At 38.3% G+C, this 27821-nt stretch overlaps 1 protein-coding gene across 1 annotated transcript in view; it reads right to left on the bottom strand.

Annotated features, from left to right (window-relative positions):
* Positions 1 to 27821, bottom strand: part of DPP10 (dipeptidyl peptidase like 10) — a 268675-nt gene that overhangs the window by 216789 nt on the left and 24065 nt on the right. The window contains exon 2 of the mRNA XM_065841078.2: positions 2862 to 2976. Within this exon, the coding sequence (XP_065697150.1) occupies positions 2862 to 2976 (115 nt within the window). The remainder of the gene's footprint in view (positions 1 to 2861; positions 2977 to 27821) is intronic.

Genomic DNA, 27821 nt, shown 5'->3' with positions numbered 1-27821 from the left:
ATCACTGCACTTCTCCTTATTCCACCGAGGCTCAGAGAGAGCTGCTGAGCCCCAACAAGAGGTTACTAGACAGGGAGTCCATTCAGACTCTGCCACTAGTCTCTTACATTACTGAATGGTCTGGTCTTCCACTTCTTCATCTCTTTGCTGAGAACACTAATACATCTATAAAGTTTCTGAGTGTTAGGACAGATGAAACACAATATAAAGGGGACCAAAATATTACTAATATTGTTGGTATAATTTACGAAAGCCACAATCAGAATTGCAATGCAGATATTTCATATTTTAACAGAAGCTACTAGGAGATCAAAATACAGCTCTTATTTCAACACAGTTTCTTCTTAGTGTTGTATTTCAAGTTACATTTAATGTAATGAAAACACTAACAAAAAACCAAAAATTTCCATTTAGTTTTAATACTGCTTATATCTTTAGCAGAAGCTAAAATGTCTTTGAAGACTTTTGCATACAACTTACATAGAAGATTTTCTTTTTAAGCCTTGTTATCTCACACAGAAACATTGATTCCTCTATTAAAAAAAGGCATGAAAGCTGTTGCAAAAAGTTTGGTGAAGTCAGATGACAGCTATTAAAGTGCAAGTTACATTGGGGACAAAGCAACACATAAATGATTGTAGGCAAAAGGGATAATTTCTGGTGGATTTGGCATATCAGTAAATACAGTTTTGCCTCCACAAGACTTCTAACACAACAATCAGGTTTCTGAGCAACCATCATCTGAAATTATCATCATCTCCATAAAAAGCAGCAGCATGATGCACAGTGCTTAGGGGAACTTACATGAAATCTAAAAAGCATGCATCGGTACAGGCAGAACTAAATAGGGAAAGAAGTCTCCGATGTTCAAAATAGTATTAGAAATGAAAAGCAATGTACTCTGAACTATCCCAAGGTGATATACAACAAAATTCTCACTATTACAGTGAACACAGTGATAGTCTGATCTATTATATTTTATGAGAAGAATTAGGAAAACTAGAATAACAAATTAGTAGCACCTTAGAACTGAGCACTTTGCAACAGTCAGACCTGTGAGAGTCTCCAAGTTTTTCCTCCCCTCAAATGCTAGACACCCCAAAGTGATCTTGAAAGTGAAGTGATCTTGAAGTGATCATGAAAGTGAAGAGGGAACAGCCCTGATTAGGATCAAAACAGGGAAAGTAGCTGTCCTACAGTGTACCTCCAAAGCCTTCTTTGGTAAGCATTTCCAACCTGCAAGAAACCCGTTTTACAGACCTAGATCATGTTGGGAAAAAGGTTTTTGTTTATATCAAGCTCTACAGTCTCTGTGGGATATCTTAGGGCATCTGAGCTGACAGAACTTGTTTTCGCTCGCATGACTTGAACTGAAATGTAGGTCCCAGCTTACATCAAGTTTTCAAGCAAGCTCTCTGGATTCTGAAACAACCTGAGAGATGTTGTAATTCACTGAGCTTTTTTAACATATTAAAAAAAAATTAACACTTCTCTAGGTTGTTTACTCTTTTACCCACAAGTGCCTGCAAAGACTTCAATTTATGTTTTTACATCATTAATAATTCTATATAGATATGAGAGCCAGAGCTGATGTTTATTATTGTGGATTCTGCATAACACTTTTGAGATTTTACAAGCCTTAAAAAAAATTACCTCTCCTTGAAAAGAAAAACAGTCTTCTGTCTTAAAGTGTACCGGGATATGCCACCATTCGCCCACAACATCTGGTTTTTTATTATTCCCTGAAGAAACTCCTATACACTGAGACTACAGCAGCATATCTTTGCTTTTATTTTTCTCACAAATGTTCTAAGTGGAAATAAGCAAGCACTCATTTCTTTATCATTCCTTGGACAGCACCAGGTATATGTACTAAGTCTTTACACAGAGGAAGCAGAACAGTCTGAACTATTCCTACCCACTCTCTCCAGCTCTCTCGTTCCCTCTGACAAGCAAAGCTTTTTGATCCTTTTCCATTCAGTCTCACCACTTCCCTTTCTTGCTCACTCACAGACCCACCCAGCTTCCCTTGATGAATTCATCCAGTGGCCAAATTATCTGGAATGACTATTCAACTAAAAAGCACTTCATTAACCTTTTGGTTGAGACAAACTGAGCACTTGCATGGCAGAACATCTGCAGACCAATATTTACTATCTAGCCATGCCATCCAAATCAGGTACTTTACATTATAACTTTAAATCTTACAAAAAGGATTCAAAGGTATTTTTTCTTTAACATTTGTGCAGTGTTTCCTTCTCTTAGGTTCCTAGACAGAGTTAAATGGTTGCTGCCTGAGCAGCAAAATCTTAAGAAAAATAAACCAGATCAAATTAGAACAACAAGAAAAAACGTATGTTCAACTGCTTTTTTTGTAAACTATTTGTCCTCCTCCTTTTTTCTTCTGCAACTGAATCATTAAGTGATTTTGCCTCTCTTTGAGAAAAAGGGAAGAAGCTTGTGCATATATGTATGAAAGATGCATGCTTCTGGTTCAGTGAGGAGTTTCACTCTCAGTAGTTTTCCATGACACACAGCTTTCTCTTAGCTCATCTGTGAATCTGAAATTACACCAAGACACAAGTCACAAAATCTTAGAAGTCAGCTCCCAGCTGCTGAGGCTAATGAGGACTGCTTGTAGCTGTCTCAAGGCTGAGACAATCTTAAGGACCTATTGCCAAAGCCAAATCTTCTGCTCCACAAGGCCTGTGATAACTCGAGTCCCTACGGACACCAAATTTATAGTAGCCAGAAGTTAAAAATCCTTCAGGGCAAGAGATACTTTAACATTTACATGTCATTTTAACGACTGCATTATGAATCATACACCTTCAGTAAGATAAAATAAAGAAGTAGGTTACCTGGGGTTAAAAGAATGACAGACATAGTGATGAGTGAACAAACAACTAGAATCACCAGCAGCGCAATAGCAATTCCCTTCCAGTTCCTCTGCGGAGGGCTGTTACTTCCAAGTTCCTACAGGAATGGAAAAAAATAAAATAAAAGGAAAAGACCATGTTTCATAAACATATATTTCTAGAACCATTAGTGATAGGAAGATTGCTCTGTGCATACTCATAATCACAGCACGGGAGGCGATCATGGTCCCTCCCCTCTCAATAGCACACAGTCATCCAAAGGTGTGCAATTCTCATGCTTTTTAATAGATATCTCTCTTTTTTAAACATATATACATATGTAATTTGGAACCCCTGAGAGACAATCAAATGAGCTTATACAGGCTATCCAAAATACAACTGGTGTTAAAATGTGCTGAACATAAACTTCATGACAATATCAACTAGCAGTTTATAAGATAATTATAGAAACGAAATGTAGCAACTTACTGTAATTCCGCCTAACGTGGTATGGACCATAAAGGTTTAAATACACATCCTTTGTAATGTATACTATTAAACTTATTTGTAATAGAAAACATTTACAAAACTGCCTGAGGCTCCAAGTATTCCATCTGATGCTACACAGCTCTTCTTCTCTATACAGTATTCAACTGTAAACTGCTCCCCTATTACTCATAAAAAACCAACAGTAGCTTAAAACAAATGTTAAATGAGTTCTTCTGTAACTACTAGTACACTTAAACCTACATTGTCTGTGGTTACATGTTTAACTCGTATTAACTCCAGCCAGGTGCCGTTTAAATTTGTCAGCAGTAGCAGCACATTGCCTGAGTTCATGGTACAGTTAGAGACCAAAAGACATGTAAACATCTAATAACAGAATGACAAAAACAGTATGATAATTGTTTCATACAATCCTAACTTTCACAGAAGCTGGAGCTGGCAAGCATAAATGGCTCTATATGCCTTTTACTATAGCAAAATTAAATGGCTGTGGTATGAGTCTGTGAAAAGAAACCTGGGAAGGACTTCTAAGAAGATCACAGTTCAGCCTGCTTACAGAGTTGTTACACAAGCGCTTCACAGGCTGCTCAAACTTCCACCAAGCTCCAACTAAATACCAGGTGGGGTAAAAAATGCGGGCTTGAGCCCATGCTTGCCCTTGAAGACAACACCACATAAAGCCCTTCTGCAAGACCTCCTGCCATGACATGCATCGGCACAGCCCTGTAAGGCCACCTCTCCATTGAATGCACAGGGACTGACTGCCAGGAATGAGGAGAGATTGCTTGGAGTCTCTCCTATTCGATCTGCAATCTTGGGTTTGTAATCTTGTAAGTACACAGCAAGGATGTTCCTTTTCCCCTTTCTGCTGGACCAAAGGGCAGAGGGATGAGGGCAACTCTGCCACCCCACACATCTTGCTCTATGGGTAGGACTAGGACATAGGAAGGCACCTCCTGCTATAAGTTTCCAAAAGCCTATTAATGCTTTTTCACACACATATTATTTCATTTTGGTTTTCTGAATTATAAATGAGTGAGGAATTGAGATGTTTTAACAAGAGAAAATTACAATGTTCTTCTGTGTTCTTGGCTGGCATATACGACCTCAACACCATACACCACACACAACAGCATCTCTGTCTTTTTTTTTTTTCACCTGTTCACTTCCACCTGTAAAAGACCATTTCTCTCCCCAGTCCTCTTTTCCGGGAAATACAAGGGGGATTCCCCTAAGCCGCCTCTAAGCAATACCACAGGGGAAGGCTCGCAGGAGCCCACAGACCACGGCAGCTCCCAGCAGGGAGCCCAGCACTACCCCAACATGGCTGCCACCCCATTCTCCTGCCTGGCCTGGGCCTGGCTGGGCTTGCTCATTTTAGAGATTGTTAGCCTCACCAGAGGGGAAAAGTAGCCAGTCTGACTACTCAGTTTAAAGCCTAAGCCACAGCTGGTCTTCACGGGAGCTTTTCCCCCACCTGACAGGCGTCAGCCTTCCCCAGTTCACACCTGAAGCCAGCTCAGGCATAGTGGTAAATGGCCACCAGCCAGCCTGGGCTGCTCTCAGCCCTTCCCTCCTGGTGCCTGTAGGAGTAATTGTACTTTTTTATTATTACGCAAATCTCTTTGGTGTTGGCACTGATAATAGATGACACTCAATTTAGCACATAGGAGTATATCACTGAGGATGGCGCAGCCTAGTGGACAGCTCCTCTCAGACTGAACTCCATGCAGCATTCATGCAGCCATGCAGGAGAAGCCCGATCACCATAACCAACAATGCATCTTTGATACCCATATTATTTTTGCTAAAGTTGAGGTCTTCCATCTTCCACCGGCGAAGGTGAAAACAATGGTATAAGCAGGAACTCCTGGCATCCATCTCCTTTCCCCATCCCATTGCCTCTGTTTCTCAGCCTCTTGCAAACTTGCCTGCTCCCCTCATTTTCTTCAGCTCCTTCTGATTCACTTCCACCTCGTTAAATACTGATCACAACAGCAACCTCCTGACTTGCCTTACTGATTGTTGGTCTTCTGGGCCTGCTCGATGGCTTCACAAGCCCCTTTGGTGACCCCTAAGATATGTGGATGGCAGAGTTCAATCCTTTCTGGACAGTCCTGGCCACATTGACCTTGCAAGAATCCTCATTCTTTTCTCAGAAATACAAAACTTATGTCCTGCACATAAACTCAGATCCACGCAATTATTTTCCCTTAAGTAATAATTATTATAATGTCAATAGCATAGTCCAGAAGATATGAACTTATTCTGAACATAACACCATAAGCCTCACTCACATGACACTTAGTCCATAGATAACAAAAGAACTAGCAGCACGTACAAACAAGTGGCACTGAGAAAACAGGAGTCACCCTCAGAGGATCATGAAAGCCTACTCCAAACCCTACTCCAAAAGACTGACTTAAAATGACAGAAGCTGGACAACTTGATTAATGTTTTCTGTACAAAAGCCCCTAAAAAAATATACCAAGTCCTCATTATTCAAAAGGAATTCATGTCTGCAGACGTGAATATTGTTCAGTTTCTAAATATAAAGTTCCATTTTAAATCCTTCTCCAATTTTTTGTAAAGAGCATATCAAATGGATGAATCGAGTATTGAACATACAAAAGTATGTACCCACAGTGAGAAAGAAGGGGGCCTTCCAACTAGCTGAAGGCCTTGGACACCAGTGTAAAAAGAAGTACTTAACCTCTGACTAAGAAGAAAGTACCTGGGTTTAAATAATTTTATAAGAATTATTATTTTTTCTAAATTATTAGAAGTTATTAAAAGGTCATGAGGATGTTTTGATTTTTAACGACAACATCCTAGTAAGACATTTGCAGTTGATGTACACTAACAAAAATATTTGATGAAATTTTAGAAAAATTACTATAATAAGGTGAATTCATAGTACAACTAGTCTCAAGGACATCTCCAATCAACTCTCTTGATGTTAACTGATGCAACTCTTGGACTGTAACCTACAAAGTTCTAAAATAGAGCAAGCTGCTGTTCTTCAACAATAAAATATTTTTAGCTTTGCACTGCTTTTCAAAATGGCCATAAGCAAAAGGTAGTTAAATAGATTTTTAGTCCATGTACCACTGGCAAGACAGAAGCTGTCATTTTTGAGTACAACAAGAAGACAGAGGCGTTCAAGAGGAAACATCAGAGAGAGCCATACAATGAGAAGCTTTTGACATCACACAGTTTCCCCATAACTAACTGTTAACTGGCACATAACAACAATGAACACACAGATGGAGATTTAAGGATCTAATCTTCTAAAGAGGCTCTTCTATTAAAGCAGTTTGAAAAAATACCAACTTTTGAAGATTGCATTTTTTTTATAATACTATCTATAATGTTATTATAGATTTTATAGTCTAACGCTAATGAATCAGAAAATGGCTGCTCACAGCATAATACAATTGCATGTATTCTCGTTATTTAAAGTACCTTTTCCACAAACCATTTAATTACACTGTTGCCAAAAACAATCCTTAAGTAATACATATTTCTGAATGTAATTTGTGATTGAGTAACATCTTACTAAAACACAGCTACAAAGACAAAAATCCATTACACTGCATACACAAAAAAACCCAGTACACCAGTGTTATAGAACCTAATGTTTTTGGCCCATTCCTGTCAAATGCTATAGACCACATTTCACCATGAGCTTTTAATCACTATCAGTGAACTCGATGTATGCAACTGAGGGAGGTTCCAGCCTAAACGCCTAAACTTTCTGTTCTGTGATTGTCTCCATTTCACCTCTGTTGAAAAGACCCCTACAAGAAAAGACGCAACTTCCTGTCAGACTGGGTTTATGAAAACAAGTACTATATGCCATTAAAAACGTTGCAAAAAGTGTAATAAAGTCATCACACCAAAGTTCTGAAATAGTAACCAAAAGATAGGCTAATAGTAAAGTCTGCAGAGACCAGACATGAGAGGTATGACAGACTGAGGATGCCAAAGGAGAGTACGAATTACTTCAACCTTTCAGCATCCCTATATGCTAAATCCCACTTGTCACTGAAATAGTATTTCAGAGGGAAATGCAGAAAAACTCTACCCAGAAAATACACAAAGCAAATATAAATCAAACATGCTCAAGCATTTTTCTCTCTGCCTTTCTAGGGTAATTCTTAAATATCTACTCCCTCTGCAAGCACAATTTATTGACTGATAATGAACAGACTCACTACAAGCATGAAAATCTTGTAAGTACTAGTAGGACGTGGCTTTGAATTTCACAGTCCATGGCATGTAACCTCATCCAACAGTGCTGAGCTCTTCTCTATTGTTGAAGAAAATATAGAGTCTGACATGGATGTTTCACCTTGAAAATAAAAATACCACAAAATTACCTCCATAATGGATGCATTGCACCTGAATGTAACAAGAAGACATAACCCAAGTTCCTATTACAATAGAAATAACAACGTGAAACTAATTTCCATTAAATTTATTTCATATAGAAATATTTTTTATCCAGAAATGCAAGTGCTTATAATTTAAGAGTCCTGTTTCCTTTTAAGTAGTATTGGGGATATTGATTTGGGAAAAAGAATCGCTTAAAATCAATAGGAAAAAAAAAAAACCACACCTCAAATATTTCCATATTTTTATCTGAATAAAATTACGATCTTTCTTGTAAGCAGCATAATCAGGAAAAAAAAAAAAATAATCAGAGCTTCCTACCTAAAGCTTATCAAGTTGCACAGTTTTATTGTTAATCAATAAGGATAAAAAGCCTTTAAGACATAATTTTTCTAGCAAGCATGTACAACTGAGGAGACAATAAAAGGTCAGAAAATATTACCTAACAGGCTGCCTTAATAAGTCAAGTTTTTGAATTATCTTATTAGCGTTTTCCTGATCTCTTGGAAAACTGTTTCTGTAAACTACAATACAATTTCTACCGTGGAAATAAGCAGTAGGAGGCTCCTGGTGCAGTGGGTATGCAGAAGGGCACCGGCTAAAGCCCGGGGAATAACAAGCGCCTCTGCCAGGCTGTTCCAAAAGAGGCAGGTTAGTTAAAATGCAGCATCCCCTCTGGGAAAAGACATGAAAAACAAACTTTTAGAGATACGCTAACCCGAAGAGCTGGCGTTGAACTAAACCGCTTTTTCTCATAGAACTACCTGTCCGTGCTGCAATAGAACCATCTGATAAATGGCGAGATGAGCCAAATATAGAAAGCATACATTTATGTATCAAAATTAAGAACAAGAACCCCACCAGTTTTAACTATTTCTGCTCTATATAGCTGCATAGCATTATTTCTGCAATCTGGAGTGAACCTCACCAGGTTTTCACTCTCAGTGGTGAAAGTGTGCAGATGCACACTGGCCTTTACCCCTTTACCTCCCTTACCACTATGGCCATGGGATGTAGCAGTTTCTGCCAGCACAGCATCTTCTGAAGTCTTGAATGGATCACCTTCTTTCTTTTGTCTCTTTTTTCTTCTTTTGAAACTCCTGTGCCATCACTAGGACAAAGCCTACAGTGGAAAGCTCTAAGAAGAATCACAACCTTCCCTTATTTTGGCAAGAATTTCAGGGCAAAGCACATTAGGGTAGGAAAAGCAAATGTAATTTTCTTTGCAGTAGGAATGAGTCTCACTCTGTAGTTTAGATGTAATCACGAGAGTATCACTTAATGACTCCTCCAGCATCTACTTCATTAAACACTATCATTTGCATTCCCCAAACATGAAGAAAAGGTGATAAACATAAAAAGACAAAGAGTTTCAGATTGTATCTCAGGTGTTTTAAAAGACAGACCGAGCATTTTATAGCAAAAAGACTGCAGTCTTTCCGGAGTTTTTTTTTACATTGCTGGTCCTGCAACTGATATTAAATCCTACCTGCCCTGATTTTGCAGTGTGCTGTTTGCAGGAAAATTACAACAGCAAGCACATAGAATTTGTGATTAAATGATTGCATCCATTCCTTCCCAGCTGTTTTTGACTAATCCCATGGCCTAGACATCAAGAGAGACCAAAGGACAGATCCAGAGAGTGGCACAGGACCATTATAATCCATTTGCATAAGTACCCATCATTTTCATCCCTCCTGCTCCCTTTACAATTTGCCGTGTTATCCTATTGCTCCAGTTCTTGTCTGAATGATTATGGTCATACGATTACTTTCCCCATTCAACATCTTTATTCATTAAAACGTTGATGCTTCTTTTCAGAGTCACTGTAAAATGCCACTTTCATGGGAATGCAGGACACTCCATCAGCTCTGTGGATAACGGGCTTTTTAAAAAGAGAGCAGCTTGTTAGCAATTACATTGATTAGAACAGGTGTTGGATTTGGATACAGGAACAATCTATCTTCATATTTTTATTTCTCTGGGCTGTGCTGGTAAGAGAAACCCCTTCTTTTGCAGAGCCAAACTGAAAAAAACCCAGCCCAAACTAAAACAAATAAAACTAAATCCACCCTGTCTCAGTAGAAATAAACCAAAAGAGTAAATGTGCACATGTAAGTCATTCTGAGAAGTGTTAATCACCAACACTGGTTATGTATTTTCTAAACCTTGCAAAATATTTTGTGATTCAGCCTTGATATTTTTGTTCTAAGCAGAGGTATTTTTTTCCTGGGCCTGCAAGTGCCCATTCATGAACTGAATTTTGGTAATTTTTGATCTTTAATAACAGCTTTGTTAACACTCTTAGTTCTGAATTCTCACAAAAAGATCAGAAACATTTATGGAAAGTATTTAATGTATTATGGCTAGCATTATGAACGCACTTCACACCTTCCAACTCATTTTGCAGTGTACCTTGTAACATTTACTCAAACACAACGAGCGAGATACTACACTAAACAAACAATTAAAGGCCTGACTTCTAAAGGATTCTATGGAAATCCATCTTCAAGGTCTAATCACAGTCAAAAATTTTGGTTGTTACCTATACATGCAATAAATACAAAAGCAGGGAGAAAATGGGGTCAGCACAACTGATTGAAACAGCGTGGCACATGTGGGTGGCCACAAGTTTTAAATTATACTTCTTTTTAATGAGCACAACAGTACTCACATTTACAGCACAGAAAAGCAAGAGTGGGAAAGCAAACTATCATTGTACGTGATATTAAAAAATGTAAAATGCAGATCAAGGAAAATACTGCTGTAAGGACTGTTGAGCAGCTGGGGCAGAGGGAGTCTCGGATAAAATAACAATGAATGACAAAACTGGTTTATATTGGAAAGAAAAAATAGCCATGATGTAAGACAAGCTACAGCAGGCAAGGGAATTCCTTTGGCTTTTGGGAGCTGAGCTGAACATAACACACTTCTAGGAAGAGGGGTAATGCCATGTAGAGTTATTGCAAATTCATTGAGACTCAGTATTTCAAATTTGTCATCCCTTTTCATCTTATGCTCACTATCTTCTACAGTTTCTTTCTAATAATGTTGCAGAAGTCAAACTACTGTACTTTTGTTCTGGTCCAGCAGAAATGCTTGGAGAACTAAGGAGAATAACAATGTTCTGGCAAGACGTGTCTTGAGACTCAATAGTCCTTATGTGAATGAAAGCTACAGATATCCACCTACGGGGATTTCTGGAAGTTCTTGACTACAACAGTTACTGAACAGCTGCTTTATTAAATACATCTTTTTGCAACACTCATCCAATCTCCCCTGCAGACCTCATCTCTGGACAGCTGGTTCTCAAGGGGTCAGACAACCTTTTGGGGGTCTGAGGGTCCCCGCTAGCTCTGGTGTGACTCCACGGTACGTTCCCCGTGTCCTCATCGGACCAAAGCTCCGATAATCACACTTGTGAGGGAAGAGAAGATGCAGCACAAAGTCTCATCTTGAAGTTGATGAGATCTCTGTAGGAATATGAAAAGCTATCTCCATATATTGAAGACTGCCCGCAAGATTACATGGAAATAAAGCAAGTGGTTCATTTCCAGTGAGCCCATGGATCATTAGTACCTAGAGGAAATCAACAATTCTTTACCATAATTAGAGAAAATTCTTAATGTATTTTACTAAAGCAAGCAATGCCAGGGACAGAAAAAGATGGCAAAACAGCAGGCACAAACATGATTTTATTGCAGGTTACTATGATGTGAAGGAAGAATTCTATCTGAAAACTGGCACAGTCATTTATGGCCAAAAAGGTATTTTCTCAAATTCCTATTGATCCAAACTTTAATGAAATGTCACAAGATAGTAACATATTTCTTCCATTCTTATTTTGTTGAAGAAAAATCATTCAATCAAGTAAAATTATATATATCAAAAAACAGATATACAGAAATGGATGAATACAGGCTATACACGTTGCATAGCTACAGATATTTCTACAGATATAACAGTTGTTTGCAAAAACTTGTCCTTTTCATTACTCAGAAACTAAAGTATACTTTGCCTGATTTTTTTAAGCTTTTAAATGTATTTTTTTATTTCTCAATATAATTGCAAGGTCCCATAGCAGACAACTTTTAAAACTGACATAGTCAATTTTGGCATTAATGAGCAGATCTGTTTGACAACATAACATTACACTCCACTGAAGGTCAGAAAAACAGGGAAGGTTACTATACTGCACTAATGTCACATACGTCAAATTCAGGTTTATGCCACGTAACTTTACAATTTAAATTGAATACAGTGCCCCCATATTTAGTGGTATAACACCAAGCTCTGCACTGGAGCGTAACTTTAAATTAAGAAAACTGTTAGGTTAGAAGAAACAAAACTGCCTTTTGGAGTTTCTCATTGTTCAGGTGTTTGTACACACGCGTAATTTTATGCCATTTAAGAGTCCTGGCGAATGGATTTGACAGAAACATGTTTTTAGATCAGTGATATTAATTCAGGAGTTGTCCAAATATGGAACAAATTTGTAAAAGTTATTTGCAAATTTACATCAATATTTTTCTATTTGTTTTCATATTTACATAGAAATTACTTCAGAAAAAAAAGTAATGTAAATCCAAATGTGCCTTAATAAGTCTTTGTGTGCACATATATATGTATACACATACACGTTATCACTGAATACATATACAGATAAATATTATTCAAGGCAACATTCCTATAAATAAATTAAAATGTAAATAAGCCAAAGAGTGTCAGTACTGGGAAAGGGAACACTGTAATTTCTACATTTACGGTGATCTAAGGCACTAGAAAGTTAGGTAAGTTTGCCAAGGTCATAGAGAATGGTAAACCAGCAACTCTTTATGTAAATATTTGTGAACATGTAAAGATGCTTCTGTTGACAAGTTTGTCCAGTTGCTGTTCTTATTGAAAGCCAAAGAAATGTGTAGATACATCAAGGTCTGCTCTAGCAAAGCTTGGACACCCTGAGAAACAACTCAAAAGAACATCTGATTGTGGAGATAAATAATCCCCTGTGATCTTCTGAATCTCGCTGAAAGCTCCTATTGCTGCAATAGCTGGGAAGTTCCAGCCTATAAGGGAAATTAAGTGCAGAAAGAGCCTAGATCTGGTATTTGTAGAATTAATAGAGATATAGGATGGAGAGGAAAACAAGAGGATGACTGAGAAACAGACCCTTTGTTGCTCTGCATGGAGTTCCTACATTACCTATAGCTCTTTGTTTAGCATGGCAGCATAAAGAATACAGAAGAGCAATAACCTGTATTACTGCAACTTATGGAAAAGTGCCTGAAGCCCAAAGGCTTTACTGGCTGGGGGTTCAGTACTATTATTTCAAGCAGTATGAAACAGCAATAGTTATTTCTTGCGGCTAATTCACGCTTTTTGTTAAATCAAGGACACATCTGCACTGCAAAGAGAAGTAAAATTCCACTTGTGTTTCACATTTTTGTGGGGAAAAATGTAGACGATTAGAATGGGCAAGACAAATATGGAATTAGTAATTGCTGTAGCAACCAGAGCTTCCTCTATGGTGTAGAGCTACTTTTTAACCAAAGGTACATACATTGTAATATGCCCATTTCTTACTGACCCACTACCTCTATCATTGCCAGAACAAACCCATTTCTGAGGCACAGTCCTGCACAGCCGTTACAGTACGGGAATGACAAACAGCAAACAGAAATCAGAGAAATCAGGTGTAGTGTATTTTTTAAAATCAATTAAGAACACTGTGATTAAAAGGGAGCCTTGACAGTACTAAATGAAGAATATTTTTAGGGGTTCTATCATACTCTTAACAAGAGAACAGCAGATAGCGCTGTGAAAGGCAATGACATTGTCACACACCCCATGCATGCATTAATATTTGTACTAATAAAGGTGCGAGCATATCACTGAAGATCTCAGAAATCTTGGTTGAAATCCATCCAGACTAGGAGCTTTCATTTACATCAAGAAATGAATGGCACCTTTCATTTTCACCAATGTTTTCTTCCTAGCTGGTTTTCATGACAAGTAAGGAAAGGATGATTGATAAAAAATAGATATTATCTATTTCTTCTTGGTTTCTTGCCATTTTGAGAGTTAGAAGAGCTACAATCAGAAGGCTATTAAACAGAGCCAAAGAAGGCAAAGGCCTTACCAATGCAGAGGTGGGTACGTGGCTGTTGACAGCGCTGTTACACTAAATTGGATGAAAATTTCAAAACAGCCTTGTCACTGAATTTCCCATTAATGCACTGAAGGTAATTTGCTGTCTACAGACCCAGAACTCACAACAGATCTTCAATTCAAAATCTCTCCTTGGCTCTGAGCTTCAATATAAGAGCCAAATAATTCCTTTAGATCCACTTCAACAATTCCTACTGAAATGTCTGCATTCAGAGGACAGTATTGGACTCAAATGAAGGCGCTGGACTACAAGACAGGCTATAATACTGGACTTTTTAAAATATACTTACAGAGATGTACTGTAGGTTTTAGAGGAAATTGACTCCTTGGATACACCATGTTTCTCCAGATTAAAAAAATAAAGAAGTGTCAAATTTTATTTCCTTTTTCTAAATACTTGTCAAGAGTTGCTGATTTTTCTATGAGACTGAATGAACATATTCAGTCTGTCCTCAAAAACAAGATACTAAAAGTTAGAATACAGAACTATATGGACAATTAATCTGAATAACCTATTTAATAAGCTACAAAATGAGAGTTTTCCCAGATTCATGCCATGCAAAAATGCCTTCATAGGTAACTTGGAATATTCAGAAAGCACAAACCACTTCCAGAGTAGAGACAGGAAAAAAACAAACTAAAACAAACCAGCCACCCACAGAACTAAGTGTGAATTTCTTCACAGATAAGTGGCAATGATTTACAAACTTCTTTGCAAATTTGTGGAAACCTGCCAAGAATTCTTTCTTAGTAAATTCGCAAAAAGTGAACCGTATCAATAGTGCTGATATGGTTAATATCTGACTTTTACAGGAAAATTTCCTTCTTCACATTTTCTCTTGATTCTACACCTGTGGGATTTCTTTTCTACAATTCATACTACCGTACACTCCTTATTCCCTGTTGAATAGCTGGATAATCCTTTATATCCATGTATCCTTTGTGTAAACAATCTATTAAATTTTCTGGGAGCAGCTGTATTAGAACTGATGAGGTTGCAACTTTAGGCAGCTCTAGCTGTTCCCAGACGATTGACATTTTGAATGCCATTAAAACCAGCCCAAAGATCCTTGAGGCTGCCCTGACATGCACCAAGTGACCACACTGCTCCCATGATTTCTGGCTACAGTGGCCCTCTGAGGAGGCAAATCCTCAAGTCAAAGACTGTAGAAACAAGCAGCCAAATGCCATCGCCTCTCTGCTGGGTACATGACACTGAAAACACAAACCGACTGCTGAAGTAGCTGTTGTGCAGCACATTGGGTGGGAAAACAAAGCCCGGAGACTGAACTCCATCCTTTCCAACTTCCCCACCAACATAAGCAAAAGACAGAAAAACAAATAAACCAACAAAACAAAACAAACCCCACCACACAAAACACCAACAATGACAACCAGGGATGAAACAAACCAAAAGCACCTTTGACAAAACTGACTCTGACAGTCTGATGGACCAGCTGGTTTAAAACTTGAAGTTTTGAAACTTCTTCCCCCCTGCCCCTGGCTGTGCTGGTCATCACAAGCCTTGCAAATAACCCCATCATACCTCTTAGCAACCGAATACCCCCTGAGACCTTTTTCTGTACGGTTTTCCTCACCTAGACTTTCTTGGGGGTGAATGGGGACAATACACAGTGATTTATACTTTTTTTTTTTCCATGAAAACTAGTGTCAATAAAAAAGATTAGCTTCTAAAATCAAATCAGTCAGTAACTTGGAGCCCCATTTCCTTTAATGTTATCTACAGAAGTCTTTGAGGGCAAAAAGCATGGCTTATCACACATTATAAAGGGAAATAAATGTATTACTCCCATCAGCTCATAAAGACTACCTGTCTACAACAGATTCATTTGCAAAACAACATGGTATTGTAATCACATGATGTTTCAACATAAAGCAGCAGAAGTAATTGAGGCAATACATCTTATAGGAAAAGTATTTGAAGTTTCTGATCCAGTATAATAACTGCATATCTACATTGCTGATGTTATGCTTAATTAAAATGTATCAAAACAGCTGCATGTAACATAGTTTGAATATAGTAAGCTTGGGTAATTTTATAGGTAATTTTTCTGATCAAGCTAAACAGTTGTTGTTGGTAATTATTCTGTCATTTCCACTAGGAGGGGTGTATAGATGCATTACTTAATACTTCGTATTATTGTAACACTATCTGAAAGGATACTACAAACAGGATTTTGCAACAAAATCGAAGTGGGACATTTTTACTTGGTAATTTTATTATCTGAGTACTTTTATCCTGTGCAGTGATGAGGAGTATTCACATCAAAAAGTGCAGTTTACTCAAAAGCTGTCCATATACTGCTCAGCATACAGCAAGAAATGTACCTCCCCTCCCCTTAAGCCTCTCTGAATACATCTCTGTCACTAGTCAACACACTGCAAGACCTTGCAATAAGAATGTTTTATTTTCTGTTTTCTATGCATTCCCTGAGGTTATTAGTTGCACATCTAGGTAACCCTGCCAGTGAGCAATGAAAGAAGCCCTTGGTGCTTTGTCAAGTAATTTATTTTAAGACTGCAACTTCAATATTTAAGCATACCAAGCAAGAAAAGGCCATAAACTCTTTAAAAAAATGAGACCCATTCTCGTTCTGTAATATGCCAGCCACACAATAATTACTGTGCTAATGCGAAGGTTACAAAGGAAAGGAAAACGTATTATTTGGATTATAAATCAAGCTATAGTTATAGCACAAAGGAGAAGAATCAAATCAATGTCTTAACTATGGCTCCTTTATCTGGAAGCGCCTGTAAACGACCTCGCATCGAGGCTGCAAATCTGCGCCCGTCCCTCCACTTGGGCTCTAAACCGAAGGTGCAGTTACTTGTGCTCTGACTGCAGCCAAGTTCATTTGCAGGCTCCGTCGGATAATTATGCACGTGAATGGAAGAAATCATCAGTACCACTAATTGCAGCTCAAATATAGAAGACTGCTTCTGAAAGTCCTTGTCAGACAGGAGCCCCCAGGCGTAAGGAAAAGCAAGTGGAAATTCACTCAGCTCAAACAGTACAAGTAGCCGTGTATGGCAATTCCTTCCTCTGCGACAGGGTTTCCAAAAGACTCGTTCTTACAAGAGAAAGAAATGATAATAAGGCCACTCTCATCTCAGAGGAGAATATCTTCATGACCCACATCTCTCCTGACACTTGTAGCTGACGGTCAGTTAATAAAAGCAAAATCCAGGGCAGATCTAGATAGTGCCAGATAGCACCAATGCATAAATGTGTATTTAAAGAAACAATGATCACATTTTCAATTATATATCTGATTTTCAATCATACATCTTTTATGGGTCACTGTCTTCTGAGATTACAAGAGTAATTTTTATACCCAGTTTAGATTGATAATCACAGGATGGGTAAAACTTCATTAAGCACCGTAAGTGGTGGCACAGTCTATGGGACACTAAGGTGTTTTACTTATGCTAAGTCAAGCAGAAACACGGGCACCAGCAGTAGCAAAAACATCAGCTAAACTAACTCTTTTTCCCCTCAATTTATTTTGCCTTCTAACAAAATCACCCCACAAAAATTGTGAAAACTGAAGTATTTTAGCAGTCATAAGGGGTCCTGAGCCTGACTGCAGCTTAATATATTATACCAGGTAACACAGATGATACAAGGTCAAAGGAAAAATTACTCAGAATGAGTATGAAAATCATCCATTACGGAAACATCACGATGATTTAAACCTGAAGAGCTGCCTAAAATGTGACTACATAGTGCACTTCCACTTCTCTTTTTCCCTTATTGACAAGTCTTCTATCTCAGTTTTCAGCTCTCCATCTAAATCTATATTCAAGTTGGTATCACGGGTTTGTTATACTGAAAGAATTGAAAATTATGTGGGGAAAAAGAACTGAGGACTGACAAAACACAAATTGATAAATTGAAAATTTTGTAAGACTGGCAAATCTAGATGCCTAAAGCTTCATGAAAGCATAGCATTTAGCACAGTTATATTACTGTAATTAGAAAATCCTAGTAAGCTTAGAAAGCAAATTATACAAGTATCTTAATACTAATTAAGTTTTCAGTAGACTGAGAACAGCAACATCCTTGCAGTACATTTCAGATTTTTACTTGAACACTGAGTGCTTGTCCATTTCAGAAGAATAAAACCAATAGAATAAAATTCATTAGGCGGTATTTTAAGTCCTTTTTTGACTCATTTCTTAAGTCCTCAGAAGGTTTTTCGTTTTGTCATCGTGCCACAGAAGAAGTCATCCGGCTGAAGGACTGAGGAACGTCACAGCCCTACTCAATCGTTCATGAATGAGATGTTAAAAATTACAACCTGAAGTACAAATATTTACATTAGTCTTCAATAACTCTTGGATTCATATTATCTGGCTTGCCACTTTACAACACGTTAGCCGAATTCAGTCTTCAGGTGTATCTACGCAAAAGTTTTGAACCTCGTCACTAGTGTTTTAAGACATCTCTTTAAATTACTGAAGTCCTCATTAACATTCAAATCATTCAGGAAAGAATTTTCCTTATTCTATTTGGTAAAACCGGAAGTACAAGCAGAGAACAGCTGCTGTAGTGGGTGACTGAAATGTCATTACCCTTCCAATTTAGCTAATTATTCCATACATACTCCTGTTTTTGTTAACTCTAATACTGATAAAAGTTTAAATTACCTTCATTTCTTAGAAAGCTCTCCCTCCCATCTTTACTTTTCTGCATTTTTCAGACATCATATAATTCCATCCTTTCCCTTCCACAATTCTCATTTTCAGTTTTACTATCTAGAAGTATTTACTATCTCATTATAGTTTTACTATCTAGAAGTAAAAGTAGTCCTGTTATCTACAGTGACTATTAAGAACATGAAAGGTAAAGCCAAATCACTCCGCTTTATCAAATGTTCATGGTCGTAAGAATAACTTTTAACATTTTTTAATGCACAGAAGCACTTAGGGATTTCTTTGAAAAGAACAATATTCAGTAAGATTTAAGTAAAAACTCTACTTATGTATTGTGAAGCTAATTCATGGCCGGGTAACTATATTTTAAAAAAATCCTTAAAAGTAATATCTAGGTATAATTTTAATTATCTTCAAGGTTATAATGCCTATGAACCTGGTCAGATTATTTCAGCGGCAGAGAGTCAAGGTTGACTTTTTCCTCTGCCGTGCCGGTGAATGTGCCCACACGTGGAAGGGAACAGCAGTCAGCTCACCCGAGATGCGCCTGCAGCGTTCCCTGCGTGAGTTCACCAGAGATCTTACGCAGCCTTCGGGGGCTCCTCCATTTCTGCACCGCTCTGAGCACACAGTGCACAACGCAATGATCATTTACATTCTCGCCAAACGCTCAGCGATCTCCGGGATTTAATACCGCAGTATTTATTAGCTCGCATCAAAAAGGATTTGTCAAAAATAAGTAGCGCTGCCAATCAAATAAAATCCACACAGTTCTTTGCTGTTGTAGGCCAAAGCTTCTTCTGTCAATTCTTTGTTCTGAGCTAACATTGCATTTTCGAATGAAGGTAGCACATTATGTGTCAGTGTAGAATTTACAAGACAATATTATATTATACTAAAACTTTATGCATATGCAATGAACATCTGTGTAACTAAAATATAGCACAACAAACCTGGAAGGACAGTGATACTCCTACACCTCCCCATAGCAGCAAGCAAAACTTCAGATTGCTAGAAATAAAAATGAGTAACCTAAAAAAATGTAAAGAGATAGTGGATCAACCTTAAGCAGATGGCACAGGTACAAATCTTACCTGAATACAAGTCAGGAATTTTTGAAATGAAATTAATTCTGAATATCAGGTTTGGGTGTGAACTCAGTTCTAATCCACTAATGTAACCTAAGATTTTATATAAATTTGAGTTTTATTTTTAAGAGGTAGGTGGAAGGACAAATTATCATGCCAGCTCTGAGTTAAAGTGAAAAAAGAATGCTTTTGTCTAAATTAGGATTTAAAATTTGAGAATCCAAAAACTTCTGCCCAAAACATAGCAGTTTCACAGAAACTTCGTAAGTGCCTCATGTTATAATCCTAAGAGAGGAGGCAAAACGATTCACATTTATAGACAATCAGTTCTCTTTTTTTGGAATGTGAATTACGAATTTTGAGTTTACACTCTGTATTTGGATTGTACGTACTTTGTAACGGTTCATTCATTATGGAGCAATCATGCAGAAGCATGGATGGACCTCAAACCTGATCTGAAGTCTTCAGCAATCTCTCAGGGTCAGGCTTTTAATAGCACCTAAATTAAGTCTCTTTATTTCAATGGAGATGACTTCACCTTAGTACAAACAGTTCCACTGTAGTCCTAATCAAGTTGAAGTGCGATGTAAAGCACTGCATTTTAATTTCCCTGTACTTCGCTATTTACATACAGCAGCATGTAAACCCACCCTATACCACCTGGACATTCTCTCTCTCTTCAAAAACAAAGCATAAAACCAGTCTTTTGTATCAGTTGACAATTGTTTTTAAGATAACACACTAATTTTTGTTTTTATTATCCTAGTGCATAATCAGAGGAAATATGTCTACCTGGTTAGAATCATTCCTTATTTACAAAGCTTCACGGAGACATTAAGAGGATCGGCTGTTCTGCATATCTGGGAACCAGTAATTAAATCACAGGGCAGAAATCTGAACTGCTGCAGGGATGGAGGCAGCAATGGGAGACAATCCCTGAACCGGGGATTCCTCAGGCCCCGAATCTGTCAGCAAGAGCAGCGTGCCCAAGTGATGAAGAAATGCTGATTTGTCCTGAAAATCGGTTCATCCAAAGAATAGCAACCTACCTCAGGGACGAAAAGTGCCTTCCCACAGTCAAAAGTTATCCAAATACATACTTTCTTTCACCAGAGGAAGTATATTTTGTTATTTACTCCATCTGATTTAATGGACATATAAATACTTTTTGTATGTCAAATATCAATATGTAACATAAGTTAAAAAACAAACAAGCAAGTAAAAACCACACAAAACCACCTTAAAACTGGGTGTAAAAGCAATGAAACAAAATGAGCTTAGCAAGGATGCCATTTCGCAGAGAGGCTTGAGTCCAGAGTTTTAATGTGCATAGCGGTTTTTCTTACTAAACATTTTTCCAAGGCAAATTCAATTCTAGAGCCTGCGTCTTCAGAATGATGCTTCTATTCCACGCACATGAATTTGCAGCTTACAGGCATCCTGGTTTTAGGTATGATAATTTTATTTTTGCAGAGTGGTTGGAGGCACTCTGAGCCTTATCAGCCAGAATTCTCTAACCCCAGAAAGGGAGAAGCACCAGAGCTGCTTTTAACCAATGCCTGTACTCTAGCAAGGTCGTTTTGAGGACAAAACCTAATTATCATTTTGACATAGTTTTACCTTCAAAACCAAACATGAAAGTGATAGTATAATATGCCTGACTTCCCTGGTCTGTTTTTTCTGTTTTAATTTTCTAATTTTAATGAGCAAAGACACTCCAGAAGCAGATCCATTACACAGAAAAATAGACTTCAGTCTTCAAATATGACCTTTTAATTAAAATATAACAGATCATTAAAAAAAAACTATTTCAACAGCTGAGAAAGCTGAAAATACTATTTTCTTAAAACTCTATAAAAGAGAAAAGTGGTGGCCAAAGTCACACATGCTTTCATTCTCAAGAGGAAACTAATAGTATTTGCAAAGTGAGTGGAGGACACAGTATATCGCAATTACACAGATTAATTTTACGCTGAACTTGGGCACAGAGGTAGAAGTGCAGGTGGTAGAGGGCAAAACCTTCAGTTTCCATCAGCACAAACCCACACACATATCACAGAATCACAGAATGGTTGGGGCTGGAAGGGACCTCTGGAGATCATCCAGTCCAACCCACCTGCTAAAGCAGGTTCACCAGAGCAGATCACACAGGAAGGTGTCCAGGTGGGTTTGAATGTCTCCAGAGAAGGAGACTGCACAACCTCTCTGGGCAGCCTGTTCCAGGGCTCTGGCACCCTTGAAGCAAAGACGTTTTTCCTCATATTCAGATGGAAGCTCCTTTGCTTCAGTGCAGGTTGTACTCATTAAATGGCTTTTAATGACTTTTGGAAGGGGGAGGACTACAGTCAGAAAACAGAGAGTGGTGGAGTTTTCACCATTACAGCTGGAGCATCATCCTAAATGTAGGACCATGGAAAACCCTCTGTCTGGCTCAGAGCATGGGTATGAAACACCACTCAGAAAGACTGAAAGGAATCAAAGCTGCTTGAGGAGTGAGGTAGACAAAGGTGCAGCTAATGCAGAGCAGCCAGGAGGCAAATTTGCTAAGGCTCTGAATTTTTGACTCCAAGTAAAAACTGTCACAGTGACCTTTCCCAAAAGACAGATCAGCTTGTGGTGATGGCAAGAGATGTTAATAAACAACAGAGGGTATTATGAACAGAAAGAGAGCTTTAGAGAACAACCCTTATGACAGAAAGAACAAGTGGGAAGAAAAAAAAAGGTATGGCTTGACAGAAGATCCAACTAAGTTACCATCAAAAGTTGTTCATAGAACCATTTTGGTTGGAAGAGACCCTTAAGATCGAGTCCAACAATAACCTAACTCTAGTGCTAAACCATGTGCCCATGAAACCTCATCTATACATGTTCTAAACCCCTGCAGGGATGGTGACTCCACCACTGCCCTGGGCAGCCTGTTCCAGTGCCTGACAGCCCTTTCCATGAAGAATTTCTTCCTAATACCCAATCTAAACCTCCCCTGGCACAACTTGAGGCCATTTCCTCTTGTCCCATCACTTGATACTTGGAGAAGAGACCAACCCCCTCCATGCTACAACCTCCTTTCAGGTAGTTGTAGGCAGCAATAAGATCTCCCCTCAGTCTCCTTTTCTCCAGGCTGAACAGCCCCAGTTCTCTCAGCCGCTCCTCATCAGACTTGTGCTCCAGACCCTTTACCAGCTTCATAGACTTCCTCTAACCTCCCTCCAGTACCTCAATGTCTTCCCTGTAGTGAGAAGCCCCAAATTGAACACAGTGTTCAAGGTGGGGAAAGCCTCTGAAGAGAGGCTGCAACCACAGGGTGGAGAAGCTTAAGTCTCAACTCTCACTTGTGGAGCTGCCTGGCTCCTGCACACAGGCTGTGCTGTCTTGGACCAAACAGAAGCACATGCATCTTCACCAATGTTGGACACTGCAAATAACAGTTTCCTCTGGGAAACTGCATTATTTCTACACCCCTCCTGACAGAACACACATTCCAGCAGGAACAAATAAAATAGAGGCAACTATAGAAATGTGAGAAGAGCTCTGTTCCCTTCTAGTCATTGAACTCCCACCACATGGACCCAGACAACTGGATGGGAAAGGGGAAAACTGCACTTTACTAGCAGAGGGTGGGGGATGCACACACTGTGTCTCCTAAGTGGTCTTGTAGAAAACAATGATGCCAGCAGATCACTTCCTTTTGATGTTCACCCAGAAACAAGGCAATTTCCATCACCTCTATATAGACAGTGAGGCCACTTCTAATCTTCAACCTGTGTATGTACTAAACAGTCTACTAGAGAAAAATGATCCTCCATCTTCTCCAGAAGTTTCTGTTGGAGCGAAGTCTCATTTTTTTCTTCTGCTCTTGATGGCAGCAGTGGAAGAGACAATTCATAGCTACAAATGCCCTTCTACACCTAAACTGGTAAAATTATCTACCTCATATCTCACTCGTGTGCATATCACTGAAGACAGTGTAATAAAACTCAGTCCTCTCAATCCTTTCTCACACTTTTTATAAATATTTCTGTAACTGCAGTTTAACAGGAGATACTATTGCTCATCCACAGCACATCGATCATGACATATCTATCCTGAACAGATATTTTTATTAATATTTTTTCTCTATTAGTTCTTATCTAAAATACACATTTTTCTTGGATCATTCGTGACAAAGATAATATTAGGAAAATGATCGCATATTGCTTTCCAAACAATTTGGAGAGTTTCGAAAACACTTTCTGGGTGCTCTCCATAAGCGTGGTCTCCAGTGCAAACAGGCGAGCGAAAGCACGGCCTTTGCTAGCGTGCACGGCATGTTTGAAAATGAAATGTTTTTCGGCGGCTGCACACTCTCTCTTCAGCCTGCCAAAGCCATGGGTTTTATTATTAGGCAGAAGGTAACAATTCATGCGGCATTTCAAGTTTCTGTATTTGTTTGGTGCATCAGTCTGTTACTCAGAAGAGTTCTGTTCTCTGTACTTCAGGTGCCAAAATGGATCAGAGCCAGCCTTAAAAATATGTACATCTGAACTGCCAGAGAAGTAATTATTAATTAAAGACATAGGAAGTTGATTCCAAAAATGTTTGAGGTAACATTAATTTTACAACTGTCTCAGTCAGTATTCCACACACGCCTAAGATTTTATATATTGCCAAACATCAAGATGACGGCTTTTGAGAAAGATTATGAATAGTGTGAGTTTTCACAATGGTCTCTTTCATTTTCTGACTGCAGAAAAATGATATATGGAAGGCTCTTTTTCCCCCCATTTCAGCATCTGCAAATGTTATTGTAATATCCTGGAAAAAACTATCTTTTTGTCCTGGAAATAATTCTCTTTTTGCAGGCTACCATGAATCAGTCCCCTATTTCAGGGTTAAATGCTACTTCTTGACAGAAAATAAAGACAAAAAGACAGAGCTGAAGATTAGGATTTATCCTGCTTCAGAAAGCCGTATGTTACGGGATGCATCTTCACAAGAATATTATGGGTTTGGGTTATTTTTTTACAGCTTCTTAAACAACACAGTAGGCTGGATTTTGGCTTCAACTACAACAGCAATACTGGACCAGAAATACCAAATTCACAGGATGTCATTCCATCATAGATGAAACCTAAACTGAGCCGATTGTTTTCTTGGGCAGAGCACAGTGGTGTGCCATGTTCTCATCAGGTTAACGTATGGGAGTCATCCAAATATAAATTTCCAGGACAATGACAAGTTCCCCTTTGGCAGCACACCTCATAAACCATGGCAAGGATCTGCAGACTGAACACTGCACATTTTAAAGGCAGAAGGGCCCCTACTGAAGGCATTGTTAGAAAGACTCCCCTCCTTGATGAAGGCTTTGCTGATGGTGAGGCACACCAGCTACACCAGGCAGAGAAGGTGGGGATTGAATCCAAAGGTATAAAAGTCCGTCATTTGAAGCTGTACCCTTGATGATCCCTCAAAGCTGCTGTTGCTTTGGTTGAGTAAGCCCTGAAACCTTCTAGGACTGAAGACCTTTACTTCTGTAAGCTCTTTTCATACACTATTTGAACAAAGAAAGTTTTTGAAGCAGACAATTCTTTATCGACTTCTCCACACATCCTGAAATGCTCTCTTCAATTTTGTGGATCTCTCAAGATAAATGAACCACCCTCCTGTGATTTAGACAATAGAAAATGCCTTACAATTTCTTTGATCCCTCTGAGAATGGATGCATCCTTATTTGAACAAATAACTGTTATTGTGTTGTAAACCTGCATCTGGATCACTCCATGTCGATCACAATAACAAACTGAGCATTACTCAATACCAGTAATCTATTTTCCAAATGTAGATGTTTTTTTTCTAATAAGGTTTCAGTGCTCCATCTGAATCCTTCTGCATTAAAACTTTGCTTAGGGCATGAACGCAGCTCCAAAGCCTCTTATTAAATGCTCACTCAACGATGTTTTCCATACATGGACCACAAAGCTGAACTATTACTTGCAATGTTTACACTCTCCACACTTCAGTAATTTAAAGTCATTATCCAGGTGTTACACAGCAACCTACAAAGTTACCTTGGTAATCACCTCTAATGGCTTCTATGGTTATTGTCTGGACCACAAAGAACTCTCCTTTCTTAAAAGAACTGTCTGCAGACATCACACAGAGAAAGTCCTCTGACAGCAGTGTCTGCCTGCACTCCTCATATGTTTTCCTATTCTAATCTCTGCCTGCTCTTTCCCTATCCTTTTCTAACTTTCTACTTTTTCCTTTATATTAATACATTTTTGTGGCAAATTGTTGCTATTTTTTTTCCACTAAATATTCTTAAGCCTGTCTGAAAGAACTGCCTAATCAAGTTATTTTTCCTATGAAAATGCTATATTCATCCAAACTCTTGAATATACTCTGCTTTCCTGTTCAGATTTTACCTTTCCTACCTGCTTGCAAGATTTTCTACTGCCCATGCTGTCAGTGTTTATACATAATAACTAACATCTCTGGAGCTTCATGAATTGCTGGTCATCTCTAAGGACCCTGCAGAGAAAAACAAGTATCACAGAAATAAAATGCAAATAAAAATTGTTCATGTTTTCTGCTTTCCAGCCCAAATAAATGTGCACAACCAACCTGTACCTCTTCCAGTAGACCCTCCCCAGCATCCTGAGTGTAGGAAACCAAAACCTTTGCCTTAGTCCACTGTAGACATACAACACTTTATAGGCAAAGGTAAGGGATAAGGATGTCTGTAACTCTTCTCTTCAGCTATATTATTTGTCCATCGTGTCTGTAATGGATGTTTACCCTTTCCCTTTTCACGTTACTTTAGGAAAATGTGCCTTATATGCCATTCTCAGTCTTCAAACTAACAGAGAACACATGGGTTTTTTAGATACAGATACAGCCTTTGACTCTCTCTCCTCTGTGCTTGAGTGTCTGTACTGGGTGTGCTTGTTATGGGAGGTCCTGTCCAGGTTTGAATACTCATCCAAAATTGTACCTGTCAATATTATGAAGAATTGCAGCTCCCTGATAAGAAACACAGGACCCAAAAAGGGAAAGAAAAAAAAATCCAAACCACAAAATATCCCCAGCATAATCCTGTGCTTTTCAAATGGATTTAAAAAAAAAAAAGAAAGCAAAACACCAAACCCACCACACAGTAGAAATTAAGAGCATCAACCGTGTAGCACCAGCTGTGACATTAATAAAACTCTTTTTATCATCATGAACAACAAACTGGAAAAAATAGATTTAACTTTTTTTTTTTTTCCCCCCTCCTACTTATGTAATACACTAAATAATTCTAAGTAAGTGTTTAAAATGCATATTAAATTATTGACCATAACCATCTCTCTAGTCCATAAAAAATCTTGCAGAGGAAGGCTTTGCCCACACAGCTCAGAGCTGCGCTGTGTCTGTCCTGCACAGCACTCCATATGGGTCTCCTATATGCCCCACAAGGCATCTTTGTTACCTTAAAACATAGTTATTTATGTAGTGCCAAACACAGCAGCTGCAATGAGCAGCCTCTGAACCAAACTCAGCCCAGCAACACACTTGGGTCTCGCCTTCAAAAGAAAGAGCTGGACCTCTCCAAAGAGAAGGCAAGAGTGATCAACCATGAACCTCAGGGTGAAGCAGAGAGTAAGGTATTTTCACGGTATACTCCATGCCCAGAGTATTCATGGTGAAAAAGCACATATTCATTATGTAAATATTACTGAAAGCCTTATATTTCATTGTTAAATATTTGTATTTATCTATAAAAAATATTTACATGCATTTCAAATACCAACACTTACTTATATTTGCAGTTATATTTAAGTATCTTAAAAAAACCCCAACAATATATGATTATGGATATTTAGAACACTGTTTCTAAAAATTATATTGTGGTGATTATGGACAAACAGTAGCTAAAATTAGAAAATAATGACAGGTTTTTTCATAGGAATATAATTCAGGATAGAATCCATGTGTCAAAGATGCAAGTACCATTTCCTCAGACAGATGATAAAAGAAGCTCATCAAAATAGCTTCAATTTTATGAAAGTACTGGTTTTTTAAAAATTCAGGACAGTAAAGCAAATTATTTTGTAAGTCCAGCACAATGACAGCATGGGAACTTTATGCTGTCTGCATCTTGTTTTAGAAT

The sequence above is a fragment of the Patagioenas fasciata genome, chromosome 7, assembly GCF_037038585.1.
Source record: "Patagioenas fasciata isolate bPatFas1 chromosome 7, bPatFas1.hap1, whole genome shotgun sequence".
Lineage (NCBI taxonomy): Eukaryota > Metazoa > Chordata > Aves > Columbiformes > Columbidae > Patagioenas > Patagioenas fasciata.
The sequence above is the reverse complement of the archived record's forward strand: the minus strand, read 5'-3'. Positions and strand labels throughout refer to the sequence as shown.